General features: G+C 42.2%; 1 protein-coding gene across 1 annotated transcript in view; it reads left to right on the forward strand.

Moving 5' to 3' along the window:
- LOC139764912 (uncharacterized) overlaps window positions 1-14,853 on the forward strand; it is a 567,165-nt gene that overhangs the window by 442,002 nt on the left and 110,310 nt on the right. Inside the window, exon 20 of the mRNA XM_071691991.1 lies at window positions 5,792-5,937. Coding sequence (XP_071548092.1) covers window positions 5,792-5,937 — 146 coding nt within the window. The remainder of the gene's footprint in view (window positions 1-5,791; window positions 5,938-14,853) is intronic.

A 14,853-nucleotide genomic window follows, 5' to 3' on the forward strand; every position in this document is an offset into this window, starting at 1 on the left:
TCACACCACATATTGTCCTCAAACATTTAACTTCCAGCACATCCACCCTCCTCTTTACAACCCTATCTATAGCTCATGCCTTGCAACCATATAACATTGTTGGAACCACTATTCCTTCAAACATGTATATTTTTGATCTCCAAGATAACATTCTCTCCTTCCACACATTCTTCATCGCTCCCAGAACCATCGCCCCCTCCCCCACCCTGTGATTCACTTCTGATTGAATGGTTCCATTTGCTGATAAGTCCACTCCCATTTATCTAAAACACTTCAATTCCTCCATTTTTTCTCCATTCAAACATACATCCCAGTTAACTTGTCCCTCAACCCCACTGAACCTAATAACCTTACTCTTATTCACATTTGCTCTCAACTTTCTCCTTTCACACACTTTTCCAAACTCAGTCACCAACTTTTGCAGTTTCTCACTTCAGTCAGCCACTAGAGCTGTGGTGAACAACAACTGACTCACCTCCCAGGCCCTCTCATCCCCAACAGACTACATTTTTGCCCCTCTCTCCAAAACTCTTGCATTCACCTTCCTAACCACACCATAAACAAATTAAACAACCATGGGGACATCACACACCCTTGACGCAGACTGACCTTCACTAGGAACCAGTCACTCTCTTCTTTTCCTACTCATATGCATGCCTTAAATCTTTAGTACAAACTTTTCACTGCTTCTAACAACTTACCTCCCACACCATATACTCTTAAGACCTTTCACAAAGCATCTCTATTAACCCTATCATATGCCTTCTCCAGATTCATAAATGCTACATACAAATCCATCTGTTTTTCTAAGTATTTCTCACACTTTTTCTTCAAAGCAAACACCTGATCCACACATCCTGTACCATTTCTGAAACCACTTTGTTCTTCCCCAATTTGATTCTCTGTACATCCCTTCACCCTTTCAATCAATACCTTCCCATATGATTTCCCAGGAATACTCAACAGACTTATATCTCTGTAGTTTGAACTCTCACCTTTATCCCTTTTGCCTTTGTACACTGGCACCATGCATGCATTCCACCAATCCTCAGACACTTGACCATGATCCATACGTACATTGAATATCCTTACCAACCAGTGAACAGCACTGTCACCCCTTCTCTTAATAGATTCTACTGCAATACTGTCCAAACCAGACACCCTGCTGGATTTCATCTTCTACAAGCTTTCACTACCTCTTCTCTCTTAACCATACCATTCTCCTTGACCCTCTCACTTCACACACCACTCCAACCAAAACACCCTACACCTGCCACTCTATCGTCAAACATTCAAAAAACCTTCAAAATACTTACTTTATCTCCTCACTTCATCACTACTTGTTATTACTTCCCCACTTGCCCCCTTTACCAATGCTCCCATTTGTTCTCTTGCCTGACGCACGTTATTTATCTCCTTCCAAAACATTTTTCTTTTCTTCCTAAAGTTTAATGTTACTCTCTCACCCCAACTCTCATTTGCCTTCTTTTTCAAATCTTGCATCTTTCTCTTGACCTCCTGCCACTTTCTTTTATACATCTCCCACTCATTTGCACTCCCTCCATATAAGTACCATCCAGTCGCCTCCCTTTTCTCTTTCACTAACCACTTTACTTCTTCATCCCACCACTCACTGCCCTTTAGAATCTGCCCACCTCACACCTTTCTCATGCCGCATGCATCTTTTGCACAAGCCTTCACTGCTTCCCTCAATACATCCCATTCCTCACCCACTTCCCTCACATCATTTGCTCTCACCTTTTGCCATTCTACACTTAGTCTCTCCTGGTACTTCCTCTCACCAGACTCCTTTCCAAGCTCACTTACTCTCTTCTGTCTCTTCTCCCCAACATTCTCTCTTCTTTTTTGAAAACCTCTACCGATCTTCACCTTTTCCTCCACAAGATAGTGATCAGACATCCTTCCAGCTGACCCTCTCAGCTCATTAACATTCAAAATTCTCATTTACATGCCTATCAATTAATGTGTAATCCAAAAATGCCCTTTGACCATCTTGCTGACTCATACATATACTTATGTATATTTCTCTTTTTAAACCAGGTGTTTCCAATCACTAGCCTTTTTCAGTGCACAAGTCCACAAGTTCTTCACCATTTCCATTCACAACACTGAATACCCCTTGTGCACCAATTATACCTTCAACTGTCACATTACTCACCTTCGCATTTAAATCACTCATCACTAAAATCTGGTCTCGTGCATGAAATCAGCTGACATACTCATTCAGCTGCTCCCTAAACCCTTGCCTCTCATGATCTTTCTTCTCATAACCAGGAGCATAAGCACCAACAATTACCCACCTCTCTTCATTCACTTTCAGTTTTACCCACATGATTATAGAATTTACTGTCTTACACTCAATCACATCCTCTCACAACTCCTGCTTCAGGAGTAATGCTACTCCTTCCTTATGTATTGATTCATCAGCAACACCATCCAAACCTGCCACCTTGCCTGATTTCATCTTCCACAAGTCTTTCACCGCCTCTTCTTTGTTAACCAAACCATTCTCCCTGACCCTCTCACTTGATACCCAACCCGGACCAAAACACCATACATCTGCCACTCTGTCGTCAAACGCATTCAACAAACCCTCAAAATACTCACTCCGTCTCCTCACTTCATCTCTACCTGTCATCACTTTCCCCCTTGCTCCCATCACTGATGTTTCCATTTGTTGTCTTTTGCATGTTATTTATTTCCTTCCAAAACGTCTTTATATCCTCCCAAAAGTTTAATGATACTCTTTCACCCCAACTCACACTTACCCTCTTTTTCAATCCTTCCACCTTCCTCTTAACCTCATGCTCCTTTCTCATATAAGTCTCCTAGTCATTTGCACTCCTACCTTTTAAATATCATCCAAACGCTTCTCTTTTCTCTTTCTTTAACAACTTTGCTTCCTCATCCCACCACTCACTACATTTTCTTATCTACCCACCTACCACCTTTCTCATTCCGCTTGCATCTTTTGCACATGCCATCACTGCTTCCCAAAATATGTCCCATTCCTCACCCACTTCCCTCACATCATTTGCTCTTACCTTTTGCCATTCTACACCCAGTCTCTCTTGGTACTCCCTGACACAAGTGTCCTTACCAAACTCACTCACTCTAACCACTCTTCTCCCAAACAATCTCTCTTCCTTTTTGAAAACCTCTATAAATCTTTACCATTGCCTCTACGAGACAGTGATCAGACATCCCTCTAGCTGTGTTGTTGATTGGTTGGTAAAGATAATCAGTGTATGCATGGATCATGTTGAAGTGCCTGAGAATTAGCAGAAGGCATGTGTAGTGCCATTGTACAAAAGCAAAGGGGATAATGGTGTGTTCCAACTACAGAGGCATAAGTTTGTTGAGTATTACCTGAAAATTTTATGGGAGGGTATTGATTGAGTGGGTGAAGGCATGCACAGAGCATCAGGTTGGGTAGGAGCAGTTTGGTTTCAGAAGTGGTGGAGGATGTGTGGATCAGGTATTTGCTTTGAAGAATGTGTGTGAGAAATATTTAGAAAAACAGATGGATTTGTATGTGGCATTTATGGATCTGGAGAGGGCATATGATAGGGTTGATGGAGATGCTGTGTTGAAGGTCTTAAGAGTATATGGTGTGGGAGGTAAGCTGCTAGAAGCATTGAAAAGTTTTTATCAAGGATGTAAGGCATGTGTATGAGTAGGAAGAGAGGAGAGTGACTGGTTCCCTCTGAATGTTGGTCTGTGGCTGGGATGTGTGATTTCTCCATGGTTGTTTAATTTGTTTTTGGATGGGTTGGATAGGGAGATAAATGCAAGGGTTTTGGAGAGGGGTGAGTATGCAATCAGTTTGGGATGAGAGGGCCTGGGAAAGGAGTAAGTTGCTGCTAGCTGATGATACAGCTCTGGTAGCCGATTCAAATGAGAAACTGCAGAAGTTGGTGACTGAATTTGGAAAAGTATGTGAGAGGAGAAAGTTTAGAGTAAATGAGAATAAGAGCAAGGAAATTAGGCTCAGCAGTGTTGAGAAACTAAGTTAATTAGGATGTTTATTTGAATGAAGAAATATTGGAGGAAGTGAAGTGTTTTAGATATCCAGGAATGGACTCATCAGTGAATGGAACCCTGGAAGCATAAGTGAGTCACAGGGTGGGGGAGGGAGCGAAGGTTTTGGGAGTGATGAAGAATGTGTGGAAAGGGAGAATGTTATTTCAGGGTTAAAATGGGTATGCTTGAAGGAATAATAGTTTCAGCAATATTATATGGTTACAAGGCATGGGCTATAGATAGGGTTGTGCGGAGGAGGGTGGGTGTGTTGGAAATGAAATGTTTGAGGAAAATGTGTGGTGTGCGGTGGTTTGATTGAATAAGTAATAAAAGGGTAAGAGAGATGTGTGGTAATAAAAAGAATGTGGTTGAGAGAGCAGAAGAGGGTATGTTGAAATGGTTTGGGCATATGGAGAGAATGAGTGAGGAAAGGTTGAAAAAGAGGATATATGTGTCGGAGGTGGAGGGAATAAGGAGCAGCAGGAGACACAATTGGAGGTCGAAGGATGGAGTGAAGAAGAGTTTGAGTGATCAGAGCCTGAACATGCTGGAGGGTGAGATGCGTGCAAGGCATAGAGTGATTTGGAACAATGCGTTATACCAGGGTCAACTTGCTGTCAATGGACTGAACCAGGGCATGTGAAATGTCTGGAGTAAAGCATGGAAAGGTCTGTGGGGCCTGGCCAAGGATAGGGAGCTGTGGTTTTGGTGCATTACACATGACAGCTAGAGACTGAGTGTGAATGATTGAGGCCTTTTTTGTCTATTTTTCTGGCACTGCCTTGCTGAAGCAGGGTGCAGTGATGCTGCTTCCTGTGGGCGTGGTGGTGCCAGGAGTGGATTGGAGGCAAGAAAGTATTTATATGTACATAGGTACGTATTTATAGAATAGATAAATAGGTACATATGTTTATGTTTTTTTTTTTCCCAAAAAGAAGGAACAGAGAAGGGGGCCAGGTGAGGATATTCCCTCAAAGGCCCAGTTCTCTGTTCTTAACGCTACCTTGCAAATGTGGGAAATGGCGAATCGTATGAAAAAAAAAAATGTTTATCTATGTGTATGTATATGTACATATAAGTGTATATGTTGATATCTGTGTGTATGTGTATGTATATGTACGTGTGTGGGCATTTATGTATATATATATGTGTATATGAGTGGATGGGTAATTTTTTGTCTATTTCCTGGGGCCATCTTGCTGATGCAGGAAATGGTGATCAAGTTTAATAGATGAATTAATGAATAATAGTAGTAGTCTTTATCAAACCTCGCTATCATGATTTCATGAACTATTTCATCATAATATTTCATTTCCATCAACATTACAGATTACTTACTAGTATAGATTTATAATCTTGAAAATGCTTCATTGTAGACAGGCATATTTTATAAAAGAAATGCTGTGTATTGAATTGAAAGATAAAGTTGGGATGGGGTTTCCTTTGTTTAGGAAGGTTGGGAGAAGATGACCAACACAGCACTCAGCCAGTTTTACATACCTATATAATGGTATGTAAGCTTTAAGAGAAGATTAGACAAAAGGCTGAAAGCTTTTCAGGATGAGTTTAATTTTGCAGTATATGTGGTTGCAGAAAACATAAGTTGTAAAAAAAAAGCAACATTGTGTGGAAGGGAGATTGGGTGTGTGTTCATGGTTATTCATTAAGAGTGTTAAAAGTAAGAGGTTGTCATATTTTAATGAATAAGTCAAAATGATATATGATAACTTCATTCTTGAAATTTTAGGGTGCAAGAGTAGCTTGTGAGGCATTACGTCAGCGAATTGATGTAGTTAAAGATAAGATAAAGAAGCGTACTGGTGTGGATCCAACATGGATTGAAGTGATCAAGAAGTGCCATTCTAATGATGTGGATCTCTGTGAGCGGTACTGGTGAGTATTTGCAACATAATTTTATTTATTTATTTACTTTGTAGCTGTCTCCCACATTAGCGAGGTAGAGCAGGGAAACAGATGAAAGAATGGCCCAACCCACCCACATACACATGTATATAGATAAACGCCCACACACGCACATATAGATACCTATACATTTCAACGTATACATACATATACATACACAGACATATACATATATACACATTTTCATATTCATACTTGCTGCCTTCATCCATTCCCATTGCCATCGTGCTACACATAAAATGGCACCCCCTCTCCCTGCGCACATGCTAGGTAGCACTAGGAAAAGACAAAAAGGCTACATTCATTCACAGTTGGTCTCTAGTTGTCATGTGTAATGCTCCGAAACCACAGCTCCCTTTCCACATCCAGGCCCCACAGAACTTTCCATGGTTTACCCCATATGCTTCACATGCCCTGGTTCAATCCACTGACAGCACATCATCCCTGGTATACCGCATCATTCCAGTTCACTCTATTCCTTTCACGCCTTTCACCATCCCATATGTTCAGGCCCCTATCGCTCAAAATCTTTTTCACTCCATCCTTCCACCTCCAATTTGGTCTCCCACTTCTCCTCGTTCCCTCCACCTCTGACACATATATCCTCTTTGTCAATCTTTCCTCACTCATTCTCACCATGTGACCAAACCATTTCAATATAACCTCTTCTGCTCTCTCAACTACACTCTTCTTATTACCACACATCTCTCTTACCCTTCCATTACTTTTTCGATCAAACCACCTCACATGACATATTGTCCTCAAACATCTCATTTTCAACACATCCACCCTCCTCTGCACAACCCTATCTTTATCCCAAGCCTCACAACCATATAACATTGTTGGATCCCCTATTCCTTCAAACATACCAATTTTTGCTCCGAGATGATGTTCTCGCCTTCCACACATTCTTCAATGCTCCCAGAACCTTCGCCCCCTCCCCCACCCTGTGACTCACTTCTACTTCCATGGTTCCATCCTCTGCTAAATAAACTCCCAGATATCTAAATCACTTCAGTTTCTCCAGTTTTTCTCCATTCAAATTTACCTCCCAGTTGACTTGTCCCTCAACCCTACTGAACCTAATAATCTTGCTCATATTCACTTTTACTCTCAGCTTTCTTTTTTCTCACACTTTACCAAACTCAGTCACCAGCTTCTGTAGTTTCTCACCTGAATCAGCCACCAGCGCTGTATCATCAGGGAACAACAACTGACTCACTTCCCAAGCCCTCTCATCCACAACAGACTTCATACTTGCCCCTCTCTCCAAAACTCTTGCATTAACCTCCCTAACAACCCCATCCATAAACAAATTAAACAATCATGGAGACATCACGCACCCCTGCCACAAACCAACATTTACTGGGAACCACTCACTTTCCTTTCTTTCTACTCATGCACATGCCTTATATCCTCAATAAAAACTTTTCAATGCTTCTAGCAACTTACCTCCCACACCATATACTTTTAGTACCTTCCACAGAGCATCTCTATCAACTCTTATCATATGCCTTCTCCAGATCCATAAATGGTACATACAAATCCGTCGGTTTTTCTAAGTATTCCTCACATACATTCTTCAAAGCATACTTCTGATCTACACATCCTCTACCACTTCTGAAACCACACTGCTCTTTCCCAATCTGATGCTCTGTACATGCCTTCACTCTCTCAATCAATCCCCTTACCTCCTTCCAAAACATCTTTTTATTCTCCCTAAAATTTAACAATACTATCTCACCCTAACTCTCATTTGCCCTCTTTTTCACCTCTTGCACCTTTCTCTTGACCTCCTGCCTCTTTCTTTTATAAATCTCCCAGTCATTTGCACTACTTCCCAGCAAAAATCGTCCAAATGCCTCTCTCTTCTCTTTCACTAACAATCTTACTTCTTCATCCCACCACTCACTACCATCTCTAATCTGCCCACCTCCCATCTTTCTCATGCCACAGGCATCTTTTGCACAAGCCATCACTGCTTCCCTTGATATATCCCATTACTTCCTCCCACTCTCCTTACATCATTTGCCCTCACCTTTTTCCATTCTGCACTCAATCTCTCCTGGTACTTCCTCACACAAGTTTCCTTTCCAAGCTCACTTACTCTCAACAACTTTACCACTATTCCTTCAAACATACCCATTTTTTCTTTCCTAGATAATGTTCTCACCTTCCACACATTCTTCAAAGCTCCCAGAACCTTTGCCCCCTCCCCCACCCTGTGACTTACTTCTGCTTCCATGGTTTGATCCACTGCTAAATCCACTCCTAGATATCTAAAACACTTTACTTCCTCCAGTTTTTCTCCATTCAGACTTACCTCCCAATTGACTTGTCCCTCAACCCTACTGTACCTAATAACCTTGCTCTCCTTCACATTTACTCTCAGCTTTCTTCTTTCACACACTTTACCAAACTCAGTCACCAGCTTCTGCAGTTTCTCACCCAAATCAGCCACTAGCGCTGTATCATCAGCGAACAACAGCTGACTCACTTCCCAAGCCCTCTCATCCACAACAGACTGCATACTTGTCCCTCTCTCCAAAACTCTTGCATTTACCTCCCTAACAGCCCCATTCAATAACAAATTGAACAACCTTGGAGACATCACACTCCCCTGCTGCAAACCATATTACATATACATATATGTAATTTTTTTTTTTTTTTTTTTTTATACTTTGTCGGTCTCCCGCATTTGCGAGGTAGCGCAAGGAAACAGACGAAAGAAATGGCCCAACCCCCCCCCATACACATGTATATACATACGTCCACACACGCAAATATACATACCTACACAGCTTTCCATGGTTTACCCCAGACGCTTCACATGCCTTGATTCAATCCACTGACAGCACGTCAACCCCGGTATACCACATCGCTCCAATTCACTCTATTCCTTGCCCTCCTTTCACCCTCCTGCATGTTCAGGCCCCGATCACACAAAATCTTTTTCACTCCATCTTTCCACCTCCAATTTGGTCTCCCTCTTCTCCTTGCTCCCTCCACCTCCGACACATATATCCTCTTGGTCAATCTTTCCTCACTCATCCTCTCCATGTGCCCAAACCACTTCAAAACACCCTCTTTGCTCTCTCAACCACGCTCTTTTTATTTCCACACATCTCTCTTACCCTTACGTTACTCACTCGATCAAACCACCTCACACCACACATTGTCCTCAAACATCTCATTTCCAGCACATCCATCCTCCTGCGCACAACTCTATCCATAGCCCACGCCTCGCAACCATACAACATTGTTGGAACCACTATTCCTTCAAACATACCCATTTTTGCTTTCCGAGATAATGTTCTCGACTTCCACACATTCTTCAAGGCCCCCAGAATTTTCGCCCCCTCCCCCACCCTATGATCCACTTCCACTTCCATGGTTCCATCCGCTGCCAGATCCACTCCCAGATATCTAAAACACTTCACTTCCTCCAGTTTTTCTCCATTCAAACTCACCTCCCAATTGACTTGATCCTCAACCCTACTGTACCTAATAACCTTGCTCTTATTCACATTTACTCTTAACTTTCTTCTTCCACACACTTTACCAAACTCAGTCACCAGCTTCTGCAGTTTCTCACATGAATCAGCCACCAGCGCTGTATCATCAGCGAACAACAACTGACTCACTTCCCAAGCTCTCTCATCCCCAACAGACTTCATACTTGCCCCTCTTTCCAAAACTTTCCAAAACATATATATATATATATATACATATACATATACATATACATATACATTTCAACATTACCCTATTGTAGTGTTGAAATGATAGGGTAAGAGAGATGTGTGGTAATAAAAAGAGTGTGGTTGAGAGAGCAGAAGAGGGTCTTTTGAAATGGTTTGGTCACATAGAGAGAATGAGTGAGGAAAAATTTACCAAGAGGATATATGTGTCAGAGGTGGAGGGAACGAGGAGAAGTGGGAGACCAAATTGGAGGTGGAAAGATGGAATGAAAAAGATTTTGAGTGATCAGGGCCTGAACATGCAGGAGGGTGAAAGGCGTGCAAGAAATAGAGTGAATTGGAACGATGTGGTATACCGTGTTCAACGTGCTGTTATTGGATTGAACCAGGGCATGTGAAGCGTCTGGGGTAAACCATGGAAAGTTTTGTAGGGCCTGGATGTGGAAAGGGAGCTGTGGTTTCGGTGCATTATTACATGACAGCTAGAGACTGAATGTGAACGAATGTGGCCTTTGTTGTCTTTTCCTAGCGCTACCTCGCGCACATGAGGGGGAAGGGAGCTGTTTTTTTTCATGTGTGGTGGGGTGGTGATGGGAGTGAATAATGGCAGACAGTATGAATTATGTACGTGTGTATATATGTATATGTCTATGTGTATGTATATATTTATACGTTGAGATGTATAGGTGTGTATATTTGTGTGTGTGGACGTGTATGTATATACATGTGTATGTGGGTGGGTGGGCCATTCTTTCGTCTGTTTCCTTGCGCTACCTTACTAACACGGGAGAAAGCGACAAAGCAAAATAAATAAATGAAATAAACATTTCAACATATAGATAGGTATATATACACATATGCAGACATATATATATTATACACATATACATATTCATACTTGCTTGCCTTCATCCATTACTGGTGTCACCCTACCCAACAGGGAACAGCATCACTACCCCTTGCTTCTGCGAAAGAGCGTCAGGAAAACAGACAAAAAAGGCCACATTCATTCACACAGTCTCTAGCTGTCATGTGTAATCCACCGAAAACCACAGCTCCCTATCCACATCCAGGCCCCACAGACCTTTCCATGGTTTACCCCAGATGTTTCACATGCCCTGGTTCAGTCCATTGACAGCACGTTTACCCTGGTATACCACATCATTCCAATTCACTCTATTCCTCGCATGCTTCTCAAGCTCCTGTATGCTCAAAATCTTTTTCACTCCATCCTTCCACCTCCAATTTGGTCTCCTGCTTCTTGTTCCCTTCTAAAAGAGGAAACAGAGGAAGGAGTCGAGCAGGGAGTGCTCATCCTCCTCGAAGTCTCAGATAGAGGTGTCTGAACATGTGTGGATGTAACCAAGATGAAGAGAAAGGAGAGATAGATTGTGATAGAGTGTAAGAAAGTAAATTTTAGATTGATGTGGATAAAAGTGAAAGTGGATGGCAAGAGATGAGTGATTATTGGTGCTTATGCACCTAGTCATGAGAAGAAAGATCATGAAATCCAAGTGTTGTGGGAGCAGCTGAGTGAGTATGTCAGCAGTTTTGGTACATGGGACCAGGTATTAGTGATGGGTGATTTGAAAGCAAAGGAATGTAATATGGCAGTTGAGGGTATAATTGGTGTGCATGGGGTATTAATTGTTGGGAGTGGAAATATTGAATAGCTTATGGATTTGTGTGCTGAAAAGAGACTAACAATTGGGAATACCTGGTTTAAAAAGAGAGATACACACAAGTATACGTATGTTAGTAGGAGAGATGGTTAACAGGCATTATTGAATTATATCTTAATTGATAGACATGTAAAAGAGAGACTTTTTGATGCAAATGTGCTCAGAGGGGCAGCTGCTGGGATGTCTGATAACTATCTTGTGGAGGCACTGGTGAAGTTTTGTGGTTGTTTTCCAAAGAGGAGAGAGAATGTTGGTGAGAAGAGAGTGGTGAGAGTAAGTGAGCTTGGAAAGAATATTTGTGTGAAGAAATACCTGGAGAGATTGAGTGTAGAATGGAAAAAGGTGAGAGCAAGTGAGTGGAGTGGGTGAGGAATGGGATGTATTTAGGGAAGCAGTGATGGCATGTGCAAGAGATGCATGTGGCATGAAAAAGGTGGGAGGTGGGCAGATTAGAAAATGTAGTGAGTGGTGGGATGAAGAAGTAGAGTTGTTGGTGAAAGAGAAAAGAGAGGTGTTTGGACGATACTTGCAAGGAAGGAGTGCAAATGACCGGGGGATGTATAAGAGAAAGTGGCAGGAAGTCAAGAGGAAGGTGCAAGAGTTGAAAAAGAGGACAAATAAGAGTTGGAGTGAGAGAGTATCATTAAATTTTAGGGAGAATAAATGGATGTTTTGGAAGGAGGTAAATAACGTGTGTAAGACAAGAGAACAAATGGGAACATTGATGAAGGGGGCAAGGGGATAAGTAATGATAGGTAGTGAAGAAATAAGTAGGAGTGAGTATTTGGAAGGTTTGTTGAATGTGTTTGATGATAGAGTGACAGATGTAGGGTGTTCAGGTCGGGGTGGTGTGCATAGCGTGACATGTAGGGTGTTCAGGTCGGGGTGGTGTGCATAGAGTGACATGTAGGGTGTTCAGGTCGGGATGGTGTGCACAGTGAGAGTCAGGGAGAGTGGTTTGTTGAAGAGAAAAGAGGTGGTGAAGGCCTTGCAGAAGATGAGATCTGGGAAGGCGGTGGATTTGGATGGTATTGCAGTTGAATTCATTGTGTAAGGGAATGAATGTGTTATTGATTGGTTAGTAAGGATATTCACTGTATATGTGGATCATGCTGAAGTGTCTGAGGATAGGCAGAATGTGTGTATAGTGCCATTGTACAAAGGCAAAGGGGATAAAGGTGAGTGTTCAAACTACAGAGGCATTTACCTCCCTATCCACCCCATCCATAAACAAATTAAACAACCATGGGGACATAACACATCCCTGCTGCAACCAACCTTCACTGGGAACCAATCACTCCCCTCTCTTCCTACCCATACATATGCCATACAACCTTGATAAAACTTCTCACTGCTTCTAGCAGTTTTCCTCCCACACCATACACTCTTAAGACCTTCCACAAAGCATCTCTATCCACCCTGTCTTATGGCTTTTTCAGATCCATAGATGCCACATACAAATCCATTTGTTTCTCAAGTATTTCTCACAAACATTCTTCAAAGCAAACACCTGACATATTAGGTTCAGTAGGGTTGAGGGACAAGTAAATTGGGAGTTAAATTTGAATGGAGAAAAACTGGAGGAAGCGAAGTGTTTTACTTATCTGGGAGTGGATTTAGCAGTGGATGGAACCATGGAAGCGGAAGTGAGTCACAGGGTGAGGGAGAGGGTGAAGGTTCTGGGAGCATTGAAGAATGTGTGGAAGGCGAGAACATTATCTCAGAGAGCAAAAATGGGTATGTTTGAAGGAATAGTGGTTCCAACAATGTTATATGGTTGCGAGACATGGGCTAAAGATAGGTTTGTGCTGAGGAGGGTGGATGTGTTGGAAACGAAATGTTTGAGGACAATATGTGGTGTGAGGTGGTTTGATCGAGTAAGTAATGAAAGGGTAAGAGAGATTTGTGGTAATAAAAAGAGTGTGGTGCTGAGATCAGAAGAGGATGTATTGAAATGGTTTGGTCTCATGGAGAGAATGAGTGAGGAAAGATTGACAAAGAGGATACATGCATCAGAGGTGGAGGAAACAAGGAGATGTGGGGACTAATTTGGAGGTGGAAGGATGGAGTGAAAAAGATTTTGAGTGATCGGGGCCTGAACATACAGGAGGGTGAAAGGCGTGCACAGAATAGAGTGGAGGGGTGAGTAATGGGATGTATTTAGGGAAGCAGTGATGGCATGTGCAAGAGATGCATATGGCATGAAAAAGGTGGAAGGTGGGCAGATTAGAAAAAGTAGAGTGTTGGGACTGGTGATTGTAAATACCTGATTAAAAAAGAGGAATATCCACAAATATATGTATGTGAGTAGGATAGATGATTGTTGAGCATTATTAGATTGAATATTGATGAATAGACATACAAAGATTGGAATGATGTGGTATATTGGGGTTGATGTGCTGTCAATGGATTGAACCAGGCATTTGAAGCATCTGGGGTAAACTGTGGAAGGTTTTGTGGGGCCTAGATGTGGAAAGGGAGCTGTGGTTTCGGTCCATTACACATGACAGTTAGAGACTGAGTGTGAACGAATGTGGCCTTTGTTGTCTTTTCCCAGCGCTACCTTGCGCACACGCAGGGGAAGGGGGTTGCCATTTCATGTATGGCGGGGTGGCGGCGGGAATGAATGAAGGCAGCATGCATGAATATGTACATGTGTATATATGTATATGTCTGTATATGTATATGTATGTTATCCCTGGGGATAGGGGAGAAAGAATACTTCCCACGTATTCCCTGCGTGTCGTAGAAGGCTAATAAAAGGGGAGGGAGTGGGGGGCTGGAAATCCTCCCCGCTCGTTATTTTTTTTAATTTTCCAAAAGAAGGAACAGAGAAGGGGGCCAGGTGAGGATAATCCCTCAAAGGCCCAGTTCTCTGTTCTTAACGCTACCTCTCTAACGTGGGAAATGGCGAATAGTTTGAAAGAAAGAAAAAGATAGGTATGTATATGTGTGCGTATGGGTGTTTATGTATATACATGTATATATGTGGGTTGGGCCATTCTTCGTCAGTTTCCTTGCACTAGCTCACTGGTGATTGTGAATACCTGATTGAAAAAGAGGAAATCCACAAATATATGTATGTGAGTAGGATAGATGATCATTGAGCAGTATTGGATTGAATATTAATTAATAGACATGTAGTCAGGCCCCGATCACTTAAAATCTTTTTCACTCCATCTTTCCACCTCCAATTTGGTCTCCCACTTCTCCTCGTTCCCTCCACCTCAGAAACATATATCCTCTTGGTCAATCTTTCCTCACTCATTCTCTCCATGTGACCAAACCATTTCAAAACACCCTCTTCTGCTCTCTCAACCATGCTCTTTTTATTACCACACATCTCTCTTACCCTTACATAACTTACTCGATCAAACCACCTCACACCACATATTGTCCTCATACAGTAAGGGGAGTGGGGGAGGAATGGGATGTATTTAGGGAATCAGTGATGGATTGCGCAAAAGATGCTTGTGGCATGAGAAGAGTGGGAGGTGGGCTGT

This window comes from Panulirus ornatus, chromosome 4 (assembly GCF_036320965.1).
Source record: "Panulirus ornatus isolate Po-2019 chromosome 4, ASM3632096v1, whole genome shotgun sequence".
Taxonomy (NCBI): Eukaryota; Metazoa; Arthropoda; class Malacostraca; order Decapoda; family Palinuridae; genus Panulirus; species Panulirus ornatus.